This window comes from Chroicocephalus ridibundus, chromosome 14 (assembly GCF_963924245.1).
Source record: "Chroicocephalus ridibundus chromosome 14, bChrRid1.1, whole genome shotgun sequence".
Taxonomy (NCBI): domain Eukaryota; kingdom Metazoa; phylum Chordata; class Aves; order Charadriiformes; family Laridae; genus Chroicocephalus; species Chroicocephalus ridibundus.
In genome coordinates, this window is record NC_086297.1 from 12388309 (window position 1) to 12409850 (window position 21542).

General features: G+C 50.7%; 2 protein-coding genes across 3 annotated transcripts in view; both read left to right on the plus strand.

Moving 5' to 3' along the window:
* Positions 1–10543, plus strand: part of PIK3R6 (phosphoinositide-3-kinase regulatory subunit 6) — a 38131-nt gene extending 27588 nt beyond the window's left edge. For both annotated transcript variants that reach the window (XM_063352405.1, XM_063352404.1), the window contains exons 12-20: positions 695–794; positions 1552–1674; positions 2182–2292; positions 3877–3967; positions 4676–4746; positions 4986–5076; positions 5556–5626; positions 6720–6832; positions 7593–10543. In XM_063352405.1, coding sequence (XP_063208475.1) covers positions 695–794; positions 1552–1674; positions 2182–2292; positions 3877–3967; positions 4676–4746; positions 4986–5076; positions 5556–5626; positions 6720–6832; positions 7593–7749 — 928 coding nt within the window. In that variant the 3' untranslated portion in view covers positions 7750–10543. The remainder of the gene's footprint in view (positions 1–694; positions 795–1551; positions 1675–2181; positions 2293–3876; positions 3968–4675; positions 4747–4985; positions 5077–5555; positions 5627–6719; positions 6833–7592) is intronic.
* Positions 10544–14770: 4227 nt separating this feature from the next.
* MFSD6L (major facilitator superfamily domain containing 6 like) lies at positions 14771–17358 on the plus strand. Its single transcript, XM_063352046.1, has one exon. It carries the CDS (start codon positions 14947–14949, stop codon positions 16915–16917), a length of 1971 nt encoding a protein of 656 aa, XP_063208116.1. The 5' UTR covers positions 14771–14946; the 3' UTR covers positions 16918–17358.
* Positions 17359–21542: the final 4184 nt, after the last annotated feature.

A 21542-nucleotide genomic window follows, 5' to 3' on the forward strand; every position in this document is an offset into this window, starting at 1 on the left:
CCCAGAGAGGTGGTGGAGGCCCCATCCCTGGAGACATTCAAGGCCAGGCTGCATGAGGCTCTGAGCAACCTGATCCAGTTGAAGATGTCCCTGCTGACTGCAGGGGGTTGGACTAGACGGCCTTGAGAGGTGCCTTCCAACCCAACACATTCTATGATTCTATGATTCTATTCTATGACCCAAGTTGTTTTGCACCCAAATGCATCTGACTTCACTGGCTGCACAGTATCATTTGGCTCTGTTGGCCCAAACAATGCACACAGGGAGTTTTTCCCTTCTGTCCATGGAATGGGTTTAATGAATAATAAACGAGGCAAGATGCTTTCCTATGCAAAAGGGAAAAATCCTAAAGAAAAGCTGTTTTCCAGCTGCCCAGACAGGAGACCAACGTGGGGTGGGTCTGGGTTGTGGTGCAGCAGCCGGGGAAGCAGAGCTGGGTGTGGAGGGGACTGCTGGTCTCAGCTGAGAGCCCGCCTGCACGATGTCCCTTACCCCTGTCGTGTCCCCTTGCCAGATTTGGGAACCCTGGGCCATTACTGCCATCCCGTCACACTGGGCAAAGGAGGCGTGCGAGGAGGGCACGTGCTCCTGTCGCGGAGCAGCTGTGGTCTCCTGGCACTGCCCAGCCTTGGCCAAGAGCTGTTTTTCCTCCACCTTCCCCTTGTGACACGGCTATTTATTCTTCCATTTCAAGGAAACGAGAAACACGGCGAGTTTTCCTGACTCCTAGGCTGAACCTGCAGTTCTACTACATCCCAGTTGTGACAGGGCAGCCAAACACCTTGACCGTTGCGGTGAGTTTGGGTTCAGCAGCTCCGGGCACTGCCGCCGGCTGCCAGCGGCTGACGGTGTTTTTGGAGGAATTCCTGTTATTTACAGGAATTCATATCCATTAATGACTAGTTCCTAGAAGCAGGAGGAAGGGAGCCAGGACAGGGCTGGGCTCAGTTTGCAGACTGACTTCAGGAATCCATCAGCTCCAGAGACATTGAGGCTGCTCCAACCTCCCGGAGGGGTGATAACTGACAGCCTGGAAATGGCATTCTGTTTTGCTGCTGTGCCCCAGCTATAGGAGGATCGAGGGAGCTTTAGCAAAGGACTGATGTTTTTCTCACCTCCCAAATGCTTAGGGGAAGCGGCCGCCCCTTACTGAAGGCTTTGCCTGCTTGGTCATGGCCCCAGTTTTAGTTCCGCAACTCACTACCTTGCAGTTTATCTCGGGCAAATCTCTTCCCTTCTGACAGCCTCCAGACAGCGATAAATAAACAGTTGCACTTCTCACAATGTTTTAAGCTGGCCCAGAGTTGGCTGTCAATCCTGACAAATGTGCCATTACAAAAATGAATATTTCTTCTTTTTATTCTTCACTTGCTCTTGAGCACCTGCTAAGTGAGTGCTGCAAGAAACGTTTTGCCATCTTCTCTGGACCAAGCAGGGAAGGTGGAAGGATGGGGCTCATGGGGCATTTGTGCCCCAGCTCTCTCTGCCTCCTCTACGGCTCCAGGTATTTTGAGCCGTAATCGTACTCTGAGCTGTGTGTTTCTCCCACAGGACCACGCTGTCACCGGCCAAGAGGAGCTCTGCGAGGTGGCCAGGTACCTGGGCAGAGCCGACCCGTGGTACGAGAGCAACATCAACACGCTCTGCCACATGATTCCCAAGCTGGCCACCATGGTACGAGGGAAACCTTCCCACCATCCCAGCCTGGCCCGTTCCCCAAACACGCCTGCGGTACCTGAGGACGAGCTTGTGCCCTGCAGGGCTCCTCTGTCACCCAGAGAGAGGTTTTCTCCCTGCAAACCCTCCCCGGGGCTGGCAGCTGGGAAGGTACATACAGCTGACGCTGCCCCAGCCCACAAGACCTATTTGCTACGATGGGGTTTTTTGGCTGAGGGACAGGAAATGGCAGATTTCAAGAAAGAAAATGTAAATGAGACATTTGCTGAAATACCCCCAGCTCTCATTTCCTGGCAGTTTGAGCCACCATCGATAGCCTACAAAAAAGGCTGGTAGGTGGGCGCAAGCCTTCGCTTCTCCCATTCGCTTTGACTACTCGTGGCAGAGCAGCATGGCGCTGCCCCGGGAGACAGGTCATTATTTATCTAGGAAGGCATGGGGGTTAGTGGCAGCATTTTTGAGAAGTGACTGTGGCTGATCCATGATGTGATTTGCCCCCCACAGCCTTCCTCTCCGAGCAAACATCTTGTGACTGATCTGTTCATCGCTGATGTGATCGCGTACTACGTCCGCATGGGCGTCCAGCCCGTCTGCTTCCAGGTCTACGCCGTGAAGGTGGGTGCCACATCTCTTGTGTCTTTGGGTGGCCCTGAAAGGACTTGCAGAGCCTCACTGCTGGCAAAGTCGTGCAAAGTCAACAGGGTCTGGGGGCTTTCGGCAGACATCTGAGCCTGGATCTCCGTACTCCCCAGCTCGCTCCCTCCCTGCCAGGCTCCCGGGTCTAGCAACTCCCCGTAGCACAGCTCAGCCAGGGCCAATGATCCCAGGAAGGCTATTTCAGGATCACCCAGGTCAGCAAAGTGAACCTTGAAATTGGCCCGTAAGGACACAGATTTCCAGCTCTGCTGGACTTGGGTTTGCTCAGGAGCTCTGGCACCTCCTGCTGCTTTAGATGCTGTGAGCAAACAGGAGTTTACGGAGTGGCTTTGCCAAAACCATCCTGTACCTTGCAGGGGCTTTGCAAGGCTTCCTGAAACACCATTTTATTTATTTCCTGCCAGCTTTTCTCTGAAATGGCATCACAGTGAGACCTAGCATTTGATACGAGAGCAAAGAACTGCTGTATTTGGTGGTGTAACATCAACCCCCCCCATCTGCTTCTCTGGCAGTTTTCCCCCTTCAAAGCTTAGGGTGGTACTGATGCACACATCTCCTTTTAATCTACCCATAGCCAACGTGGCAACCTATTGCAGCAAAGGGGCAGCTATGACATGAGCAAACTGACAGGTGGCTTGCAAAGAGCTGGAAGAGCTTTGGCAATTACTGGTAGAGCATCACCAGGACTTGAATTAATAACAAGTAGCTCACAAACACTTGAAGCAGCTGGTCCTCAGCTTGTGGGGCTGGAGATTTGGGGGTTTTGGTGAATTTTTATTCCACTCATTTCTCCTCCAAGACAAAAATCAAAAGCAAGCGAGGGAGTGGGTGACTCAAGCAAGGGGAAGAGGAACTGCGTCCAGATGTGGTTTTCAGATAGAGGCACCTAACCTACCCTGCTGTCATACAGGGTGTGATGCCGCTTCATCTGGAAACACTACGCCTGGTTTGCCTTTTTGGTTAAGACCACACTGTTCCTCTTTGGTTGCAGAGAGTTTTCCTGGAAGTTACGGTCAAGTCCCATGAGAGCTGGACGTAGGGCTAGGAGAGGCTCCCCAGGCCCTTATATTCATATTCTGCCCAAAACAAGCCCATGAAAAGAAAACGAATACGTCTGAAGTGACCAGTCGATTTAGGTGTATCAGGGAGAAATTAGCTTAGCCTTGAAGCTAAGCCAGCGTCTGCAGTCGGGCCCGGGGAGCTGCTCCCCTCCACCTGGGTTGTCCCTGGGTGGATGGCTGGGAACAGACTCATCTGTGAGGGCGCAGTGACACCCAGTGGCAGGGGACACTGCCCGTGGCTCTGCTGGCTGGGCCCTCCGCGCTCCTGGCAAGGTTTGCCATGCTCCTGGGCTTCAGAAAGCAGAGCAAAAGCGGTCGTCTCCACCCCACAGGCCCCCTGGCTGCCATGATGAGGTCATAGATTCCCTTTGATGATGTCACACTGGGGTGCTCTGGAGAACCTTTTGATGTCACAAGCCCAGTGTGACATCACAGGGTGACTGAGGAGGAGCTGTTTCTTAGAGATTTTCCTCTCTTTCAGATTTTCTTCAATGACCCAGCGCAGGAGCCGGCCGAGGATGTGTTCCTCACGGAGCTGAGCACCCAGGTGCAGGAGAGCAACCCCCACAGAGGTGTGTGCGTGTCCCCAAGATGAGCCCTGCAGCAGGGGCTGCCATCCTGGGCAGGGGTCCTGCTGGCCCCAGCTCCCTCTCGCCCTGTCCCTTAGCCTGCAGCCATCAAGGCCATGCCGTGGGGCACTATCCCTTGTTCCCTGATGAGCAGAAGGCCTCCCCAAACACCTCCATCTCCCTCTCGCGCGCATGACACCAGGCTAAATGAAAGACCTTGTGGTCGCTGGCTCCTGGTCTCAACCAGCTCTTGTAGACTGTGCCCTTGGTTAGCTCCATGACCCTCTGAATTTGAACCAACATCATATTTTTGTTGAGGAAACAAGCTGGGCTTTACAGCCATTCCCATTGCCAGATGTTTTCCCTACTAGAAATTCTGTTTCCTTGAGTTGCCAATGATGGGACAAGGGTGCTTGAAGGCCGGACTGTTACAGAGGTCACATCCAGCCCTTCCATCAGTGCACCCTGGTGTCCAATCCAATGGATGTTTGCCATTGTGGTTGGGCACAGAACCTCAAATGCATCCATCCCACCGGACCTGTTAAGTTCACAGACCCTCAGCTCCCATAGGCAAGGAGAGAAGGGCCAGTCTGCCAAACCACAAGGGCTGTGTGACAGAGGGGGTAGCTCATCCCATGGGAGGACCCCTCTCTTGACCACAGACAGGTGGGATGAGTGAAACCTCAATCCTACCCGGTTCCCTCCTTGCAGAGCTAAACACGAACAAGAAGAAAACCACCCCGGATGGCCCTGGCATAGATCTCACAGTAACATACAGAAAGGTAAGTGGGGCTCTCAGCAGCCCAAAATGTCTCCGCTCACAGGGACGTCCATCACAACACAGATCTCCCAAAAGGAGTGCTCTGGCTCCTCCATTCCTCTGGAATTGCACTCCAGGACAGAGAGGTGGTGATGAACTTTAAAAGCCTGTTAGCTAACCCTGCCTTTGTGAAAAACTGCCCCCAAACCTCTCCATGTCTAACCTCCCTGCCAGGGTGAATTAACAGAGCCTTTCCTGCAGGTTGTGGTGAGTGACCGGGCGAAGGAGATAGCAATGTCACTGCGTTCCACAGGTCTGGTGATGAAAGCCATCCCTGCTGATGAGGCTGAAGGTGGGTTTCTCCTGCTTGGAACTACATGAAGAGGGTTTGCTGAGTTTTCTGGTGCTTGATAGAGTAAATCCGACCACAGTACGTAGTGTCAATTGTGCGTGGGCTGTGGGGGTTGAATCAGTGACGTGCATGTATTGGTGTCACCACAGGCTGTGGTTGTATGCTTTCTTGTGAATGATGTGCCTGGGGCTCCCTGTAACGTGGGATTCAGCATAACTGTAATCTAGATTTGGCGACTTCTTCCTCTTGTTGCAGCCTTCCCCTTTTACCTTGCCCTTAGCATAGCCTGTGAGGTTTCCAGCCTGAGCCCTGAGGGTGATCCCACACAAACCCTTACCCATGGAGCTTGCTAGAGTCCTTTTCTGCTGATCCCATGGACCTCTGGCAGTGCACCCGAGTGTGGGATCTACACCAGCCCCACTCAAAGCTGAGCTGAGATCGTGCCATGGTCTAAGGCTAACACCCTGCTTCTGTTGCAGACCTGGTGTGTCTGAATGTGAACATCACTGAAATCATTAGGATCAACAACTTGTCGGGACGGTCCTTCTCAGTAAGTAGCTGTGGGTGGTCACAGCCCTGGAGGGGCCGGCCAATATGTGGAAATCCCTACAACAAGGGTGAAAGGCGAAACACTCTGTGAGGAGGAGAAGGAGGAGAAGGCTCTGGGGCCACCCTGCTCAGAGAGTGTTTTGCAATTACTTTCTATGGCAAAGTCTAGATTTTTGAGCCAAAGCCCCAGATGCCATCCCTGCTGCTCAATGCCACATCGAATCCTGTCTCAGGACACCCTGCAGCTGGGCTGATGCTGTGACCCCAGGGAAGAACCGGAGAAATAAGGCTTAGCCCTAGTCATCGTGGCTCCACCTGGGTACAGGAGAGGGTCTGTAGTTTTGTGATCAACTTCATTAGCTCTACACCTCCAGCTGCAGTGCCCTCCCCAGACCCCATGAGTTAATCCCCACAGAGTTCACGAAAATAGAGGCCACTGCAGAAATATTTTAACAAAGCATAAACGAGAAGCAGGAACTTCAATGAATCTGATTACCAACTCAGAAAGATGGATATGCAAGAGATGAGACTGAAAACTTGGACTCCTGTCCTTTTTGTTTTACATGAGAGCTCAAGTAGACCCCAGAGGACACGCTGCCCCGTGGTAGTGTGTCACTGCGGTTTGGGTGGCATTAAGTATTATTGTGCCTTGGTCATTTGAGCCCTGGAGCCTCCAATTTCTCAGCTGGTATTTTTAGCTAGCCAGCACGCTTTTGCTTATTTTCACCTGGCTTTCAGAAACACCAAGGTATTTTAGGCCACACTGCCCACCACGGTACACCATGGCCCTGGAGAACAGGCCATGCCCCATATCAGACATCCCCAACGCTGCGACCTGTGCAAGCATTGCCAGTTTTGAAAGTTTGCCCTTGCAAAATTTGACCAGGTTGTGATTACAGAAAAAGGAGACAAGACAGACACTTCCCTCCTAATGAATTCACCTTGTGTCACATCTGAGGTTAAAAATAAAAATAAAAAGAGAAATGTCATCATCGGTCCCTTTCATACCCAGTACGTGCACACCCGCCATCACCGCGCAGCCAAGGGAGGGGAAGCGAGTCACTCACTGGGCTCTTCCTCCTCTCTCAATCCAGGCGGTGGCCAACAGGTTGAAAACACGCAGTATCAAAATCAGGAGCACAGAGCAGAGACCCTTCATGGTGTGTCTGGACAAGGACAGCAGAAGAGCCTACAGGAACGTGATCAGGTGAGAATGCCACACGTGCCAGGCTCTGCACGTCTTGCCGGTGACCTTGCATCCCTCCCTGGAAGGGCTCCCAAGGTGGCAGAGCTCTTTCCTAGGGAGTCCTAGTCCTGATCCTCTACGTGACAAAAGACCCATGGGCAAATACATTGCTTCTCCAGGGAAAGCAGGGCAGAGTGGTGCTCTCCTACCTTTGTGGTTTTGGGTGATGGTGTGAGAAACAAAACAGTTCTTCCATTTTAAGAAAGCTGCTGTCATTAGGACAGTAGAAGGATAGATACCTCCAGGGAAAAACTGAGCTCTTCGATCTCCTTAATTATATTGTGGAGCTGATGACCTCTCACTGACTGCATTCCTCAGCAGAGTGTCTCAAGCATATGAAGGTAGAAGGAGAGAATTCAGCTCTGTGAAAATAGCAGGGATCAATGTGCCTATAGTTGCTGCAGTGACATATGATGTGTTGGAAGCAGACAGACAGGTGGGTCGTGGTCCATGGACCACGTGGAATATACATAAAATGTGAATTTCTGAGAATCGAATTGAGCCAGGCTAAGGACACTGGTTTTGTGGTCAAACACTAATACACATCAGCTCATCTTTCCAGCCAAAACCAGTTGAAAAAGCATAAAAGCAGCTCCTCATCTCAATGTGACAGCCCACCCTCAGCAGTCAGTGGAGAGACCTGATGTTTAGTCTGAGTTCAGGCTCTGGCCCTCAAGGGCAGATTTGCATATGCAGTAAATATGTTCTTGTGCTCTTGCAGCGTGGAAGTGTCTCCTTGCCTAGAGCCCAGCTACTGCTTGCAAAAGACAAGGACAATGAAATTCAGCCTGCATGAAACAGAAGATGTGGGGCTTGTGAAATACATGCCCAAGTCCCTGTTGTTGCCCATCAACACATTTGCAGGCGTCATCCAGTGAAGAAAATGAGAAAAAGCTGGTGCGAGAGATGTAACATTGGGTCATCACAGAGAAGGTGGAAAAAGAAAACACACTAATAGCCACCAACAATGGTTTTACAATGGTAGTGGTGTACAAAGCTGCAACAGCAGGGGTGGATAGGGCTCAGGGAGGACAGCTGTGCCCTGCTGAATGTGATGAATGACAGCGATGACCACAGTCAACCTCCCCTGCCAAGGGGCAGGGCGTTGCCGAAGAACTGAGTTTTAACCTTTTGCACAAGTCAGGGAAAACCTTTGAGCTTCTTCGTTTCAGGAAGACTGGGGGAAATACAGCTGAGGCACTGGTGCTTGCTGTGCTTGTGGGTCGCAGAGCAGTTGCTAGCAGTAGTAATATTTATTATGGCGATGTCTCACAGCCCGGCAGGGGATCAGGGCCTGCTGCACTGGGTGCTGCACAGCAAACTCTTCATTCTGGCACAGGGTGATGTATTTGAGCAAACCAGCAATTATTCCCCTGAGTGATTTAGGAAACCTCACTGTAAGCCTGGCCACAACCAGGACAGCATGTGTGTTTAACGCAGCTTCTACGGAAGTCAGTGGAAAACCCACTGTTGTTCCAAAGGGTTCACACAAAGTAATGATGAATGGTGTGAAACAGGGACGTGGGACATGTGGTGCAATATTTGGCAGTGACGAAAAGGGCAAGAACAGCTCAGGCTGCCTAGGCAGTGCTGTGGGATGTGCTCGGCTGCGAATGGCATAGATCTGCTTGAAGAAGAAACCTGTGAGCAGACAACGGAGGCTGCACAACAGCTCTTTGTCATCTGAGCTGTACCTTTGAGTCCACCTGGGATTTCACTGGGGCTTTGCTACATGGCCTCTCCACATCTGGTCCGGAACCTCACGTGCACCGGTTGCATTCCTCCAGCTGTACATCCCAGGAACAACCACCTACAACCCCAGCAGCAGCGGACCTCCTCCATGAGGTCATCCAGCAATCCCTCTGCATCCCAGCCTGCCTTGCAGTCCTGGTTTGGTCTGCGTCTGCTGTGCGGGTAAGAGATGTGGAAGAGCAGAGTAGCGCTCCTGGGAATGACGGATGGACAGGATGCCTGCAAGACTTTTCCGTTCCTTTCTTCTGCTGCTACCACGGTGTAGAAACCCTCCCCTGGTTTGCAGATGGGCCAGGCTGAGCAGCGACAGCCCAGCTCCTGCATCCACCCAGGCTCAGATTAACCCCGTGTTAAGGATGACCATGTAGGAGGACCCGTCTTCATTCCAGCTTGTGGCTGACTGAAATAATGGAAGCAACATGGTGTGTATTTATTGACTTTCTGAATGTGTTCTGTGGTTTCTGGGGTGTGTCCAGGGAGCCTTCCCTAAATTCATGTTGAAGGGGATTTGGGGGCATTCCTTCGATGACACTATCATTTTTTTATTCTCTTGGCTCCCAGACAGCTCGTTACCTGGGTTGTCTTCGCTCAGGGGTGCTTGCTTGGATCAGCAGTCCAAAGAAAATGTCCCTCAGCTTTGTATATGTGCATAGCAACTATTCCCAGTCATCTCTGGCTGTCACTGGTGGGGAGACCTTGGAGCCAGCTCTGTGCTACTGGGTGATGCTGACTCAGCTGCAGTGGCAGTGGCAAACCCCTGTGTTAGCCCTGATGGCTGGAGACAAAACCACCCCTGTCCTGTCCGTGCCAGGTCTGCCCGGCCCTGGGGAGCTGCACCTCTGGAAAGTCACTTCTGTTTAACCACCCACACCTGGAACAAGGAGCTCACCTCCCAGGTATCCCAGTCTGAGATACTGGAGAGGACTTTCCCTTCCACAGAACTGCTCTGAGCCTGTGGGGTTGTCTTGGCTGCTTAGGCCCCATGGAAATCTTCCTTGCATTTCTTGGCACGTGCACGAGGCTTTAGGGGTTCAACCCTCAGGCTTCCCTGGTCCCTCTCTTTGCCAACAAGCACAGAGCTTCCATATTCCTGCTGCTGTCATACACTGTCACCTGGCACAGCAGCCATTGCCGCTTCCTGTTCCCAAGCTAAAGGTATATTTCCTCTCACTTTGAACGTACTGTGCAGTCCAAAACAACCGCTGAAATACACTACTGCGGGCAGAGCAGCTCCGGAGCTGTCGGCCGGTGATGGGTTATTTAGCATTGTAAAAAGCCTCCAGGTCCCAAGAAATACCTAATCCCAAACCAGCACCAACAGTCGAAAGATCATGTTGGGCAACAGCAACAAGGCTGTTTCCTAAGGAAGCTACCTTGGCCTGCTGGCAGGTGTAGCCCCTCGCTCCCGGCTGAGCCAAGCACAGTCCCCGAGCCTTAATGTCCTTCACAGGAGTCACAAAGCTGCAGGATCTCAGCAACAGTGTTCGGTTCCTCAGTACATGTTTTTCACCTCCATTTGCTCACAAATAAAAAAATTATCGATGCCCACCAATGCCAGCCTTAGGCAGAAAGCATTTTGTCCCTGAAGGAAGCTGAAGTTAGACAGGAGGCTCAGAAACAAGTCAGGAAACGCCTGCTTGCACCAGCTGTTTTCCTCTGTGAGCTGCTGCGTAGGGTAACACGGGGTTTAAGGGGTGCCCAGCGGCTCTTCACACCTCTGCCTCCCCGGGGGCTCACTGGGGTGTTCGTGTACCCTGACACGCAAGGCAAATGCTCACAAAGCCAAGAGACGTACGCTGGGTTCGAGCATGGTCTGCGGTGTCCAGAGCTTACTCTGTACAGTTGTAAATGATGTAGATGGATTATAAGTTATTTGTATAGCTGTCAGAGATGATCTGTATCAGAAGGTGCAATCCTTTTAACGCCAATTAATAAAAAAAAGTAGAAAAAAACCCCAGCAGAAACTGTCAGTTTGTTTGGGTTTTTTTATGTTTGCGTGTGGCTAGGGAATAAGCTGGTAGGAATCGAAAGACATCACTGTCATTTGGCCCTCTATGGCTGATGTTGCCTCCTCCCCTCCTGGGGGCTACCTGCTATGTTACACAGAGAGAGATTTCATGGCCAAAGAACCCTTTCGTGAAGGGATGGGCAGAAATGGCTGAATTGCAGGAATTCGGAAGCAGCAGTCTACAACCCCCATGCTGGCTGCCCCTCGATTTCCCTCTGTGCTGGTACACTCTGTCCCCACGGCCTGTTCCCCTTGACGTCTGTCACTTCAAAGCACCCCATTTCCTCAGCGGGGCCAGCACTTGTCCCAGCGCATGGAGGCTTGGGCTGGGAAGGGGGTGAAATGCTGGCTGCATCCAGCATCCTCTACAGCCTGCTGATCCTACTGAGCGCAGGAGCTGCTTGTTGATAGAGCAGAAACAGTCCCTGAACTCGTGCTAATGAACTAGCACAGCTGTGAAAAAGAGAATTTCACAGGTTTATTTACCCCTGGAAATCATGGGCAGCTAGTGCGTATCACAGAGCGTCCATAGTACAGGGACAGTGTTCAGGTATACCCTGTACCCGGGCGAAATGCCTGGAGGACAGTGGCAGTGGACCTCAAGGGGATAAGGGTGGACACGATTGCCTGGAGACTGGGAGAGCACAGAAACCTGAGCACAGGGTGCGTTCATAAATAGCAGAGCTGGAGGTAAGGCTTGCGGGCACAAACCCTCCTGGCACAGCTGTGTTAGGGGTTTTCACTGGCAGGATTCTCCAGCTCACTGGAGAGACTCCCAGCCTTCCAAAGTCCCTCCTGAATGCATTTATTTAAGCCATTATATCACACTTTGTTACATCAAAATGCCCCCAGCTCTCCCTGTGTGCCCAGCTCAATGCCGAGCAGAGACGCAAACGGCTCTCATGTGGATGGTGGCTGATGCCAAGCTGGCTTGGCTTGGCTAAAGTCCACACGCGTGGTGGCTTACTGTGTCACCCCGCGGCCCCCACTGCGTCATGCCAGGTCTGGCTGAGTCACTGCCGCCTCCTCCTCCCGCACAAACCCAGACCAGCCTGGGCAGCAAGCAGCGCTTCGGCACTTGCAGGTAATTAACGTGATCCCCAGTTAGCTGCCTGTGAGTGCTGCATTCTGAACAACCCCCTCCTTCCATCACCTCTGCCGAAATACCGCCTAGGACAACCTGAAAACACCCACAGGCTGTAAATAATTAAACACTATTTGGAAAGGCTAAAAAAAATCACCTCTTTTCCAGGGAGGAAAAGCACCAAAATTTTTCTGTACCAAAATTAAAACTTTCAGAGGCAGAATGAAGCCAGCAATAAGAAACACTGCTATAGATCATTTTTACATAGGAAAGAAAATGCATCTCCCACCAGCTCCATGGGAAGACCTACGGGCTGATCGAGGGGGAGGACAATGCTGCATGGCCACCGTTAACGGTAGGTAATTGTGTCTTCGTCAAACGACCTCCCCAGCAGCAAGGTGCCAGGAATAAATCAGTGCTAACAGCAGTGTTCACAGCCCCATCCATATTTCATATCCCAACCGGGGTGACTTCAGCCGCTCTCTGCTCAGGCAGCTCTTCCCTTTTCTTGGCTGAACTCACTGAGCCCTCCAGGGGCACCCAATGTCCAGGTGGTCCTGCCTGCCTTTGCCCCGTGGCACTAGGAGGTCAGACCATAAAGCCAGATGAGGGCAGCCTTCAAACACTGCCAGGATAAATACAGAATGGAGGAAAAGTCTCTCTTAAAGGCGTTTCAAAGCAAGGAGAATGCGATCTCCCCATGTCTTGTTTTGGGCTCACCAAAATCGAGGCTCTGCTGGTTTCTGTGCTGCGCTATGCTGTTGGTGTGTGTTTTCTAGGTGACCTCAGGGGCTGGAAACAACTCCATGGGATGTCAGTGTCATGTCGGCTCCTGTGAACACTCAACACATGGCACGGCATGCAGAACAGCCAGCTATAAAGCACTGTAGTAATGCAGGACTATGAACACATCACTCAACGCATGGAAACAAAAACAAAGAGTCTACGTTGAAAGAAGGTATTCCCCACCACGAATGATGATTTAGGAGATCTGACTGCACTGAGCTCCTCAATTCAGTGATTCATGAGCCTATTTTTACATGTTTCCTTGCATTTTTCCCACTCTGCCACAGCAGAGATGTTGTCCCAAAGCGGGGTCGTTTACCCGATGTGCGAGACGCCAACGTACACAGAGGCATTGCCACCTCTGCCGGGACTGCTGCAGACCACCAGCACCGGAGTAACCATTCTCTTACAGAGACGCATGGTGTAAGTGCTCAGCAGCCAGCTCTTCCTGAGCTTCGCAGGGCTGGAAAGGAGAGGAGCAGAGCGAAGGGTTAGCACTGAGAGGAGCTGTGAGCAGAGAGCTGTGGGGCCAGGGGATGTAGCTGCAACCCTGAGGCAGCTGCCCTAAAGCAGCTTAAACCCTCAGGGTGGGGAATACGCCGGGTACGCTGAAAGCCAGGAATGATGCAAAAAGGGGTCGGTGCTTGCTGTGGGATTGGGATATAAATTTTTCTAACCTTCATAGAAATAAGCCTTAACAGCCCTGGGAGCCAGACTGGCTGACTTCTACATGGGAGCTACGGGGTGAGATCACAGACCCCCATGGTAAGAGGGAACCAGATATGTCTCCCCAGAAGCTGGGCCGGTTCCCTCTCAGCAGGCAGGGGAGGGATGCTGCAGATGGGCAGGGGATCCAGGCCAGCCCCGATGGCCATGGGGAGGGACAGGGAGAGCTCCGATGCCTGAGCAAAGTGTCACGAGCCGATGCCTCATTCCACCGCAGCGACCCAGTGCGTCGCCCAGGCCAGGCCACCACGTCCCTGCAGCGCAGGGCTGACAGCAGGAGGTCATTTTGTGGGCCAGTGGGCTGGGGAGTGCCCAGTGCCTTGTGTGGAGCTGGTGAGATTTTATATGAAAAAGGGAAAGAGTTTCCTCTCTGCTCTGTGACCAGCGTGAAAGGTTTTGGTTCTGAAAGTCCATCCTGGGTCTGAATTGAAGAGTTTAGCTTTTATTTTTCCACATGTGGGGAAACACTGCAGCAAACAATGTCTCCTTTTGGGACCTGAACCAAGTTGGAACTTCAGAGAAAAAAGTCCCCATGTCCCTTACTTTGTACGAGAGAGGCAGCTGAGCCACTCTGCTCCTTCTCACTGCGGCTGGGATGCTGCAGCACGAACTGCCTAGTGCAGAAGGCACGAGGGGAAAGACCTCGGAGCAGCTGGCCACGGACATCCCATGGGATCCGCGTCCTACCCCACAGTGACCTGGGCCTTGATCTTACCCACGGCCTGCAAATCTCACTCCCTCCAGGATAAAGACAAAAATAAACAACTGTAAGGATGGAAAACAAATGTTAATCTAGGCAGAAAGCATTAAATCTGAGCTCAATATTCAGGCTGAGGCTTGCAGTCGGGTTTCGCAGGCCTTGCTCCCCACCCAGTGGTCCCCCCAACACCCTCCCAGCATCGTGCACCAGGTGGGGCTCCTTGGGCCCACCATGGCCCCCAGGACCCGCTTCTCCCCGGGGGAGGCCAGGGCTGAGGGGAGCGGGGCTGAGGAGAGCGGAAGATTATAGAATCATAGAGTCATAGGATGTGTTGGGTGTGAAGGGACCTCTCAAGGCCACCTATTCCAACCCCCTGCAGTCAGCAGGGACATCTTCAACTGGATCAGGTTGCTCAGAGCCTCATCCAGCCTGGCCTTGGATGTCTCCAGGGATGGGGCCTCCACCCCCTCTCTGGGCAACCTGGGCCAGGGTCTCACCACCCTCAGTGCAAAGAACTTCTGCCTAATGTCTCATCTAAACCCGCCCTGCTCTAGTTTAAACCATTGCCCCTCGTCCTGTCGCTACATGCCCTTGCAAACAGCCCCTCCCCAGCTTTCCTGTAGGCCTCCTTCAAGGACTGGAAGGGGCTGGAAGGTCTCCCCGGAGCCTTCTCTTCTCCAGGCTGAACCCCCCCAGCTCTCTCAGCCTGGAGTGGGATGGCTGAGGGGAGCGGGGCTGAGGGCACCGCGCTGAGGTGGCGGCGGGGCGGGAAGGGGAGCCCCGCTCCTCCCGGCCGGCAGGCGGCGCTGTTCTCCCCACCGCCCGCCGTCTCCTGGCAACGGGGCGGGCCCGGGGCGCGGCCCCGCGGCTGCGGCAGGTGCGGGCCGGGCCGGGCGGGGAGCGGCGGAGGTGGCCCCGCGCCTTGCAGGTACGGTCACCGCAGCCCGGAGGGGTGGCGGGGGACCCGGAGGTGCGTGGCGGTCCCGCCGGTGCCCGCGGGAGGAGCATGCGGCGGCGCCATGAGCGAGCAGTGGGACGTCGGCCGGGCCCTGGCCCTCTCCGGCCTCTTCCGGCTGCTGCAGGGCGCGGGCAGGGCCTGCGCGGCCCCCTTCCTCACGCTGTACCTCCGGCACCTGGGGCTGTCGGCCCCGCTGGTGGGCGTCGTGGCCGGAGCCAAGCACCTGGCGGCAGCGCTCTGGGCTCCCCTCTGCTCCCGCTGCCCCCGGGGCCGAAGGAAGCGGCGCCTCCTGGTCGCCAGCTCCTTGCTGGGCTCGGCGGGGGCCAGTCTGCTGCTCACCCTCATCCCGCCCGCCGGCGGGGACGCGGGGTACAAGTACTGTAACGCCAGCCAGCTGCCGGGTGACCGAGGGGCCGCCGCCACCGTGCCCAGTCCGGGCACCAGCAGCCACGGTGTTTTAAGCACGAGTGCTATTACGAACGCAAAAGCTGTGACGAAAGAAACAGTGGAAACGACCGCTGATGTTTTAATAGCGAGCGGAAAGCCAACACTAACCAGTGCAGCCTTCCAGGGACTATTTGGCCTGACAGATACTCTCGAGAAAAAAGGCAGAGGGATTGGTGAAGGTGATACAAAGACAAATGGCTACTTGGATGGTCCCTCCGGCTGGACAACGTCTGTGGAAGCAGTTAACAGGGAAACACAAGCACCAGAAATGCCAGCTTTCTACAGACCTCCTTTACATAGACTTGAGGAGGAAACGAGCAGCCTGGGTTCTGCTGCAATAGATGTTTCTGATAATGCTGAAGAAAGCCTTTATGCTGCTGAAAGTAATGAGCTCTCTTTGTTTAAAACAACTCTTCCGACTGTTGGAGACGTTTACGTGTCTGGAAACCTTTCAGACCACCAGAAAGACACTCAACATGTCAGCTTCGAGGCTGTGCAAAACCTCTTTCAGGACAGAGAGCATCAGATTTTTCTTATGGTACTGGGTGCTGTCGTGCTTTGGGAGGTGTTGGCTACTTCTCTCGAATGGACAGTGGATGAGAGTCTCTATGAATATCTCGACTTTGTTGACGCGACTGACAGGTACGGCAGGCTGTGGATTTGGAGTTACCTGGGTGCATCTGTAGGCGCCTGCAGCATTGCCATATTTGTGGATCAACTGAATTGCTTCCTCAGCAGTACAATCACCCGCCTCGCTGTCCATTTCTATGGCTATGCTCTCCTGATAACGCTCTCATTGCTTGTCAGTGTCTTTTTTCCTGTCCACGTTCCCAAGAGAACCGACCGTGTTAACAAAACCGCCAAAGCCCTGGGTCTCCTGTGGAGCGACGGCCGAGCGATCCTGTACGCCATCACCGTCTTCCTCACTGGCGCAGCTGGGTCTGCGGCGCACAACTTTCTCTTCTGGCAGATGCAGGACCAAGGCAGCAGTGAGCTGTACATGGGGCTCTCTGTGGCCATTGGGCTACTTGCTGAAATTTTTCTTTATTTCTTCAAAGGGAAGTTGCTGAGGACTTTCTCAAGCAGCAAAATTGTTGCAGTCAGTCTGAGCCTCCTGGCAGTACAGCTTCTGTGCTACTCCTTTTTAAGGACTGCGTGGCCAGTTCTCCTTATCCAGATTTTATCCGCCTTCAGTAGCGGTGCTTTGTGGTGGGTGGTTAACATGACGGTGGATGACATAGCCACTCCAGGCATGGACAGGTCCCTGCACGCTGTTTTCCAGGGTCTCTGCTGTGGTGGAGGAGCAAGTGTGGGCAGTTTTGCAGGGGGATTTGTTGTGAAGCACTTCGGCCTGCCAATTCTGTACAGGGCGTGCTGCGTGTGCCTGGTGCTGTGGCTCTTCTTGTTCTTAATTATCCAGTCTAAATTGCCACGGCAGAAAAAAATTAATTATTCTCGTCTCCTGGCTGCTGATTCCAGCGATATGAGCGACTCTGATGAGGAGAACGAGAGGGACTGGCTGGTAAAAGCTATGAAGGATGAAAGCTTTAATAGGAATTGGTCACAACAGCATGGGATCAACTAATCTGTACTTGAATGTGAGGGGTGGAGTGGTAATGTGGTATGATGATGATGATGTCCAGAAATGACTGTTAATTCTAAAGTGCTAAATACATACAGTATATATCTGACAGGACAGATTTTTATTAAAAAAAAATTATAAATCTTTTTATTTTCTTAATTTATAGTGGTCTTGTAGTCATTTTTCCTTTTTAACTTAATGATTTTGCTTCCAAAATCATAACAAGGTATTTCAGGTATACATTTGCTGAAATGAATGTAACTAAGTTTTTAGTCAAAAAGCAAACTCAAAATTCTTGCTCCCCAGAGCTGATGCTGTGGAAACTGTGAGTGAAAGCTGTGACCTGTACTTTGACACAATCAAATGAAAAATATTGTAATGCTAAGAGCACACTAAGCTTTTTCAAGGTGCTATGTCTGTGAAATCCTTTCGCTGAATAAGGGATGTGAATAAAAAATTGGTTCATTTGCTCTGCTGTCGTTTGTAAAAACAGGTTTTGCTGCAGACTGCCTCTCTTCTCGTGTTTGGGGATTTAAATGTGCTTCTGCATCGGCATCTATTGGGGAAAAAACCTCCCATGACTTACAGTCAGTGCCTGCGGGCTGTCCAAATCCAGCAGAGCAGCCTGTGGACTTCCGTGTGGTTATTTACCTAAGGTGGCACCCGGCATTCAGGGTGACCAGGAAGCAGTCTGCCCTCCTGATCTGAGTAACTTCCGTGGGCTGGGAATTCACGTAGGGGGATATTCATGGGATACGATTTCAGAAGGAATTTGTCACTGGCTGAGTTGATCTGGTTGAAGCTGGTGATCTTCCCCCGGTCAGTTTGGCCTGAGGGCAGCGCTCTTCTTACCTTTCCTATTTAGAACTAAATCTCTGTCCTGAACGGGGTCTGCTAACTCCAGACAGATCCTCAAGCTGCCTTATCTGCCTCTCCTTAGCCTCCAAAGCGCACATTTCAGCGCCTCTTCGGTAGGTAAGATTTGCTCACAAATTAAAAATTGGTGGTCTGGTCTCGTTAAAAGGTCTGTGTCAGACCTTAAGCGGGGCTGGTGGAAAAGCTTTGAGCCTTACAGTCCTTTCAGCTGCCATCAAAAGCTGCTCTCAGTTTATTAGGTGCTTCGTTGGTCAAGTGACTACAGCATTGCTTTGCAGAGGGACAGATTTTAATAACACTTTCCTAATGTTTTACAAGCTGCAAAAAGCAGAATACTTATTTAAATGCATATTTAATGTGTTATATGTAGGTGGCATTGCAGTCTGTCACCCCGCTGCGTTCTGGACCCAGTGGTTGGAGACGAGGAAAAGCAAAGCCATTGAAGAGAATCTCTTTCTCTGTTTGCATCGATTCCAGATTATCCGTACATCAAATGCTTTCAGGGCAATTAGCTCTCCGTTTTCTTGGCACAAATCACTGTGCCATGCAGAATACTCTACGAGAATGACTCTATAGATAGAATTGTCCTCGTGCCAAGAATAGCTGGAACTTTTTATTAAGATGTTACCTTCTCCCAGGAATTCAAACTCAAGTTGAGAACAATTTGAGTGTCAAGAATTTATCCCAGCCTTATTATCATATAATACCTCAGGAACTCTAATGACTTGTTAATAGAGTATCTGACTTCAGCCTTGAGTAACGTAACTGCGAGCAGCACATCACAGAGCCATGTGTGCTTTTGTGAGCTGAAGGCTGCAGAAATAGCTGGAATGGTTTAAAATGCGGTTGCTTCTTTAGCTGGAAGTGACGGCCCTCATTTGAAGCCAATTAAATGAGTGATATTTGCTCTTTTTATCTGCTCCAGCATGAGATCAGCTGCTGGAGTTCCAGTTTTGCAAAGAGAAACCTTGAAATGAAAAGTGCGTGTGCAATCCGTCCTTTGACCGTGGTGGAGGGGTGACAACGGCTGCCCGGCAGAGCCCCGTGGTGTGGCTGTCCCAGGCTCTTACCTCCGTGGTCATTTTGGCCAGGGATGTTTAGATGTTCTCAGCCACTGCCGCTGTGAACAGGGAGGATTTAAGGTATGGCCCAAAGCTTAATGTCAGTGTAATAATACATAATATGATTCTTTTTTTTTAAGTTATTAATCCAATAAAGACATTGGGTGCTGACCCCGGAGAATCACATTTATGCGTTTTGAAATATGTTCTGAATTACAAACGACTCTGGAAGTGGACGTGGCAGAGGGCTCATTCGCTGCAGAAATTGCACCGGTTTGGTTAAATCATTTTCCACTGGGGTTTATACTGTTTCTGTGTGTGAGCTCTACGACATCGGTGACTCGGTTTCTTCTTCTCTGACGGTCACAGACCCTGCAACCCAAAAGGGGAAGGAAAGAGGTGGATTTGAATTGTTCTCTCTCAGGCTTCTTCGCTGACCGTGGCTTTCTTGTTCTTGCGGAAGCAGGAACGTGCTAAGGCATTTAATGCCGTCGGGAAGAAGATGTAACTGAGAAGAACCAAACTGCCTTTGGGGAAAATAGTTCCTTATGGTGTATTTCCAACCACATCAGTGGTTATTTTTGCATTACTTTGCAACTATTTACCAAAAAACTGGATGTTGAAACTAATGTTTCTTTAAATTTTTATTCTTAAACAGCAATTGTAAGGTTAAAAGCTTATATGTAGAGATTTTTTATTTTTTTGTTTTGCCTCTTGGTGTCAGCCCAGGGTCTAAGTTAAGCTGTGTCCTTCTTCTCTGAATACGATTTGATTTAATTAAGCTCAGGAGGCAAATCATAGTTCGCGCTGAGGAACAAGTTCCGCACAATGACGGTCTTTGTAGCTCTTAGATTTTAAACTTCCCATAGCTCAATGTATGTGTACTTTGTGAGAGGTTTCAAAGGATCTAAGTAAATCAGTTGTATTAGATGAGACATCATTTGCCAAAAAATGACAAAGGCCTCTTTGCTTATCGTGAAACAACTTACCGGCCCTCAGGTAGTTGCGATACACAGCTGATGCAGCTGGACTGCAATCTGAGTAACTCATTGCATCAGACGCCTTATCTTGCTTTTAAAAATTCTGTTCCCGAGCTATAATGGAACTAAAATTGCAGATTCTATCTTTCTGGCAGTTATTTTATGATGGGATATCGCAAAGGTTTCCCGCAGCTCCTCTCTGTGCGCACCTCACGTCGGCGATTGACTTAAATAGTGCGGCACTTTCGGAATATGAAATGAGGTAAAACTCAGCGGGCGCTGATCTCTAAATGTTCGTTTTTCTTGTGGATCTGAGCAGCATAGTAAGATCCTGTGCCGGGTTCCCCAAAGATTCCTATAATTCAGCAAACAATCGCCGCGCGTTTCTTTGCGGACTGTAGTGGAACCTGCCCAGATGAATTCACAGAGAGGTTTTTGTATTTTTGTAATGAGTCGTTTCCCAAAATTGTAGATACGGTCCATTTAAGGTAAGTCCATTTTGCTGTAGTTTCACCAGAACACGAGTGGGATGTTTTTGAGCGCTGTGGAGTTACTCCGCATGTTCTGAACCTTAAAAGCAAGAGCCCTTGAGTTGTTTTTTCTTCTGTGATGGGAGTGTGATGCCTCTAAGGCACGAGCCGTGCCGTCTTCCATGCTGCTAGTAAAAGTTTCTCGTTTTGTTCATCTTTAAAGTAAAGACAAGGCGTTACCAGTCTGATTCGAACTCTTAGGAGAACTATGATTACAGCATGATAACCAAATTCTGTGTCTTTCCAATACGGGTCCTATATTGACTTCTTAAAAGTATGAGGCAGCTGCTGACCATTGCTGGCACGAGCACTAAGTAGTACTAATGCAGGGGGAGAAAAAGAGTCTATCTGGAAATATCTTGACACTCTCAGCTTGGCATTGCTGTATTTATCAAGAGGGAGCCAATGTAAAGGAATCTCTGCTAATTTAGACTGTACATTTCTCAGGGAACAGATAAATTCTTTTCTGCATGGTTTTTCCCTGGGGCCTGATTTTGCTGTAATATAAATGAGTTTTCTGGCTGAGGGCAATTTTTTACTCTTAATTGGGTATGTCGAGACCATAAAACTGTGAACCCAGATGTAGAGGTGAATAAGAGGCAACTTTAAAATTAACCTTCGCTTCACCTTTAATATTTAGAAATCTTGCCTGAAGAAATGAAGGAACAGAAAACGTAGTCACCGTGACCTCATCAGTAGAGCAGACAGGGAAGTTGTTGGGAATGTGGCTTCGTTTTTGAAACTTTGAGAACATTTCTACCTCTGAGCAGGTTCAAAGGTCAGAACTGCAACCCTGAAAACAGTGGGCTCGTGTTAACGTGGGGTTTTATTGTCAGTAAAATGAATTCTGAGCCGGGAAACACAATCCCATCCTGAAATAACTTCAATATTCAAAGCATGAATTGGGAAACATGAACTTGATTTTTTGACAAATCCTAAGGAAAAGAAACTTATTAAATAATTCCACACCATTTATTCTGACGTGTACTCCACAGGAATAGACATTCAAGTCCTTGGGACCACAGTCCTTTCTCAACAAGTGACAAATTTAAATACTCAGCTGCTTTCTATCATCAAGATGCGCCTGAGCTGGCAGCGAGGGGCCCTTTGAGCATCATCACCTTGGAAGCATTTTTGAAGACTCTGAATCGGTTGATTGTGCCTTAGCGGTATCTCTTGTT

Coding starts and splice junctions, on each gene's coding strand:
- MFSD6L (XM_063352046.1), top strand. CDS start 14,947: ATGAGCGAGCAGTGGGACGTCGGCCGGGCCCTGGCCCTCTCCGGCCTC.